The sequence below is a fragment of the Poecilia reticulata genome, linkage group LG3, assembly GCF_000633615.1.
Source record: "Poecilia reticulata strain Guanapo linkage group LG3, Guppy_female_1.0+MT, whole genome shotgun sequence".
Lineage (NCBI taxonomy): Eukaryota > Metazoa > Chordata > Actinopteri > Cyprinodontiformes > Poeciliidae > Poecilia > Poecilia reticulata.
Window position 1 is genome coordinate 13,641,233 of NC_024333.1, and position 5,037 is coordinate 13,646,269.

Genomic DNA, 5,037 nt, shown 5'->3' on the forward strand with positions numbered 1-5,037 from the left:
GAGCTGAAGCAGAAACGATACTTCAACGTTTTCCGTCATCTGACAAGGAGCAAGTTACTCCACTTTATTCACCAAAAAAGTTTTTTTTATAATTCACCAAAAACTGATCTGTGATCTGGAACGTTCGCTACGTTGAGCTCCAGTTAGCCGCCTTATCTCACTGCGCGAGAGGCAACTGCGTCATGCGTCACGGGCAAAAGGTCAAAGGTAACAAGGTGACCGGAGGGCTTATTATGTTGTACAAAAAAGAAACAAAAAAGCAAAGAATTTTAGCACATGTTATTATGTGTCAGAAGAGGGCTTAGGAAATAATACAAAAATAAATAAATAAATAATTTACAAAAAGGGCACTTTGGGGCAAAGAGCAAAAAGGGCAGGTGCTCAAGCACCCCCAGCTCCCCCCTCTGCACGTGCCTGGTTGACATTATTCAAAATGTCTTAGTTAAGACAACTTAACATGGACCTTACCACAGGGGCGGCATTTCATTGGCTAATGCCCATTTCACGTCACAGCGCAGCTACCACGTGCGTGACCGTCTCACAAACACAAGCTACAGTAGTAAACATGCTAATGTACATTGTCGACTAGCAGACAGGCAGAAAGGACTTGAAATAAATGGTTCCCCACTATCAGTGGGTTATCTGAACAGGCGATGTCGGGTATCCTGATCATATTTGTGGAACTAAAATTCACAGATTTCCAAAATCTGAAACGGAATGTCTTGCTTGGATCAAAGCTTGTGCACGACCGCATTTGGAGCTCAATCAATAAGAACAAAGTGTCTGCTGGTGTAAGTATGATTATTTATTTATTTATTTAATTAATTTATTTATTATTTCATTCACTAAACACAAAGAAAGCTTTGCTTTCTTTGTGTTTAGTGAATGAAAAAAAGAAAGTCAATAATAAACACATCCATTCTGAAAACCTTTTAGCCAAGTACAGCATAATGGCAGTACAGATACAACTTCTACACCTTGAAGCCTGTCAGTTACAGCCTTACRTWAGCTGAACAGATCAATATGCAATGTGTACCATATCTGACATACATTAAAGATTTTATTTCACCTGAAAAGGCTTTTTACTAAACTGTAATTGTGTTAGCCACGCTAATCATGTTAGCCTCCGAGTACCGTGTATCAGGCCTAGGCACATACACATATTTGCCAACAGAAATCCTCAAAACCATGAATGTCCGACTTACCCAGCCTTGCAAGAGCAATAGACGTCAGTGATCTCGTCCACAGCTATATTTATGCTGAGGGTCTGAGGATCTGCTCTGTTCCTCATCGACCGGTAGCAGTTTGCTGTGATGCGCACAATGTTGGAGGCATTGCATGGCTCAAACACCTTGATGTCGTCAAAAAAAGATGACATGGACTTGTTGGTTCCCTTGTCCATTGTCGTGGCTGATATTTTTTGAAAATCTGGCAGAAATGCTAAACTAATCGACTCAGAAATACTCTGCAGAGTCAGTTGAAATGAAAGATGCCATGTTTACATAGAAACTAAGCTCCGCGAGGCTTTGTTTGTGAGACATGCAGCCATGTGAGACTTTCGAGGGGCTTTTCTGGGGGGAGCTTGGTAAGGTCCTTTAACCACGAAATCATGATCTGACATCAATTTGTTATAAAAGTATTACTGATTAAACTTTAGCTTTAATAACATAAAGCTACATAATGTTATGGCTGTACCGGTCGTGGACCAATTGGCACTGGGCCGCGCAAGAAATAATTTAATATTTCCGTTTTATGTATTATTTGAGTCTGGAGGATCTTTTATTTTGAAAATCCTTTAACCGGATTCTCTCGGTTCTGCGCGCCAACATTGAGCCCACAAGCAGCAAAATGAGTAAGAAACAGATCAGATGTCTTTGGAAAGTTTCTTTGCAAAGGGGAAAAGGCCAGAGAAGAGACAGGAGAATGGATTTATCCCGGACCGGTAGGTGAGACCCATGTTACAAGCCGCTCTGCGTAACATGAGGCGACCGGCTGCTAATGAGGCAATGAAGCTTCAAACTGCTTTAACACGTAGAGACCAAGCAGGCTGTGCTCAATCAACACACCTCGGGTGTTATTGTCTCTCATCACTCCCAGATCGGACCGTCTCATTTCAGAGAAACAAGCTCAGAGCTAAAACCCCCAACATAGCAGGAATTTAGAATAACCAAACACGGATGACGATGTAGAAGCAATAGTGATTGTTTGTGGAGTCATTTTAAGAGATAAAAGATGTAACAAAAAGAAAAGGCGGTGGATGAAAGACGACGGGAGCAGCTGCTCTATTTGCTGCACTATGATTTGGAGGTGAATATGTTTTTTTTCGTAGTTAACATTTTTAACTGAATAAACATAATAATGACCTTTAGATTTAATAATAAACATTTCCACATATCTCTGATATCCACCAGACTGCACGGTATGTCAGCTGTTTGGGATTCCCCTCTGCTCTGACGTCACCGCGCTTTCTGATTGGCTACCTGTCACATTCAGAAGGTCGTATTCTCTTCCCCGGTCAGGGAAAACCCTACAGGCTGCAATAAAAGGGTCAAGACAACCCAAATTGAGCATGCATGCCTGAATATGCCAAAATATGCCCAATTTGGGGCAGATAAGGCTTCTGCACCCTCCCCCTCCCCCCGGGCCTCAGCAAAATTTCTAAGTCTTGACCGGTCCGCGGTAATAAAAAGGTTGGGGACCACTGGTGTATGCTAATAGCCCTTATAGTTTCCGAGATAGAGGGGACAGTCAAAGTTAAGACAATTTTCTTTGTTTTTCAAATTTACCATGTTTGGTTTTAATATTTTGTGCCTTTAATATTATATTTTGAAAACACAAAATATAAAAACAGTCGGTAAATAAAACCCATGGTTTTACGGTTTCTGAGATACTGAGAGTTGTTCGGAGACACGTCTTGCCTGTTAAAGCTCTGCAATAAGCTGGTCGCCCTGTCTCCCCCTCATCCAGATGAACATGGGCTGACATTCACACACACACACACACACACACACACACACACACACACACACACACACAAGTGCCACTCTATTTACCACCTTTCTTGTGAAGACCGTGGCTCTTTTACAGCTATATGCTACCTTTTAAGGGAGCAATGGCAGTTATTTCACTCTATATTACTTCCACTGGTAATGCTACTTTTACTACTATTTCTACTACTGCTGTTCCAATACCAGGACAATAAGACCAGCGCTGTCCTGTGGCAGAATTGAAAATTACAATATAATTCTCAACTTTTTAGCTAATATTAGCTTTTGCATGTTTTTTTTTAACTCAGCATAAACTATGTTACTGTAGATCAAAACACAAGTGCTAGCCTAGATGTGATTACTAGTATTTATGCTACTTTTAGCCTGTATTCAAATTTTACCTTATAAACTGCTGTGACCCCTACAGTTTAGCTTTGTAAGCACTGTTCTACACCAATTTCCAATACTCTGTGTGAGATTTTTGCATTGTTCAAAAGTTTTTACTTGTCTACAACAATTTTCTACTGTAATATCCCATTTAGGCATTTTGCAGGATTATGGTGTGTCTGGTGTTTCTGCCCATTGCTTACATTTCTGCAAGCCCTCTTCAGTTGCCTTCAAACACATTTTCACTTTTCACCAAAAGCATTCAGCAAACAGCATTTACACTGCATTTTCACAGGGAATGCAAATTTTCCAGTTTGAATTGAAGTTTTAACATCACTGTTCCCCACAGTAGTCTATTCTTCAGGCTTACCCTGTAGTTGGAGTGGGCTCTGTTGTTGGTAAACTGTCCCATGGGTGTGTGTTCAGTGTGTCCAGGAGAGTAAAGACCCTCTGAAGCGCCAGTGGGTACATGATGGAAAATAAACCAGAAACCCGTTTCCTAAGGTTGCAAATTTAGAAAGAAAAAAAATATACTGTTAAGGTTATTCTATATATTACAGAAATCACAATCAACAGCACAGACAACTTGTTTCTGTGAGGTATACATAACAGGGTTCCCCCAGTGTATGATAAGCCTGGCGGCCCACCATGCTTTACTGTCCCCCCCACCAGGCTAAGAGTTGCTTGTTTTAAGTTTTTAGGAAAATAATTATTAAAAAACAAAAACAAAAAAAAAACGCTTAATTTTTTTTAAGCCAGTGTTCTGTTTATCTGCTACCCGTAAATCCACCCTACCTTGTGGTAATGCGCATGCGCACATCGATGCTACGTCACATACTGCTTACTCAGATTTCTTATAAATACATCCTACCTGTGGAAGTTTTGTTTTATGCGTTTTATTTCATCGCAGATTTCAGTAAGTTTTATTTAATTTATTTTATACCTGGCTTTCATTAAGCTGCTGTATCACTTCATGGTTTTGTTTTAATGACAGGCAGCTTGTAAATATATTTATAAATGGCTTTAATTTGCCGTCTGCAATGTCGTTAAGTTATTGTTTGTCGGTTATTCAGGACAAAATACGTTGTTTTGTGGGCTTTTTTACTTTAAAATATTTTAGTTTAAACACTATTTTTAAACACTATTACTAAACCTGCTAAATAGATGTTGGTAGCGATACTATGTGAGACTGAAACTGTGGAATAATGGTGTAATATTGGTCCTGTCCTGCAGCAGATATCACAAAATATCACTTATTATGCAAGTGATATTTTCTCAGATTTTCTTAAAATCTGACGATGGTCAGTATAATTTTCAAGCCATAAACTATTACAGTATAAATGAAATTTGACTGAACAAAGCTCCCAATGAGAACAGTATTTTTTTCACCAACAAAAATCTCAAAATGCACTGTTCCAAATTATTATCCACAGCAGATTTTCTAAACATTTTCTGGATTATAAAAAACTGCAAATGGTCATTCTTTGAATGTGCAGCATTAAGTGATCAGAGATACTAAAATCAAAATCTATTTCAATCAAAAACATCTTAACAGACTGAGTTACATGTTGAACTTGTGAGTATGTGGATAGTTTCTGCTTGAATTTCTTTGCAGGATGTCAGAATACCTTCCCAGAGCTGCTGTTTTGATATGAACTGCATC

At 39.2% G+C, this 5,037-nt stretch overlaps 1 protein-coding gene across 12 annotated transcripts in view; it reads right to left on the minus strand.

Moving 5' to 3' along the window:
• Nucleotides 1–5,037, minus strand: part of cemip (cell migration inducing hyaluronidase 1) — a 228,577-nt gene that overhangs the window by 63,277 nt on the left and 160,263 nt on the right. For 11 of the 12 annotated variants that reach the window (XM_017303981.1, XM_017303973.1, XM_017303974.1 and 8 more), the window contains one exon: nt 3,745–3,873. The exons of the other annotated variant lie outside the window; for it this stretch is intronic. In XM_017303981.1, coding sequence (XP_017159470.1) covers nt 3,745–3,873 — 129 coding nt within the window. The remainder of the gene's footprint in view (nt 1–3,744; nt 3,874–5,037) is intronic. 12 annotated transcript variants of the gene reach the window in all.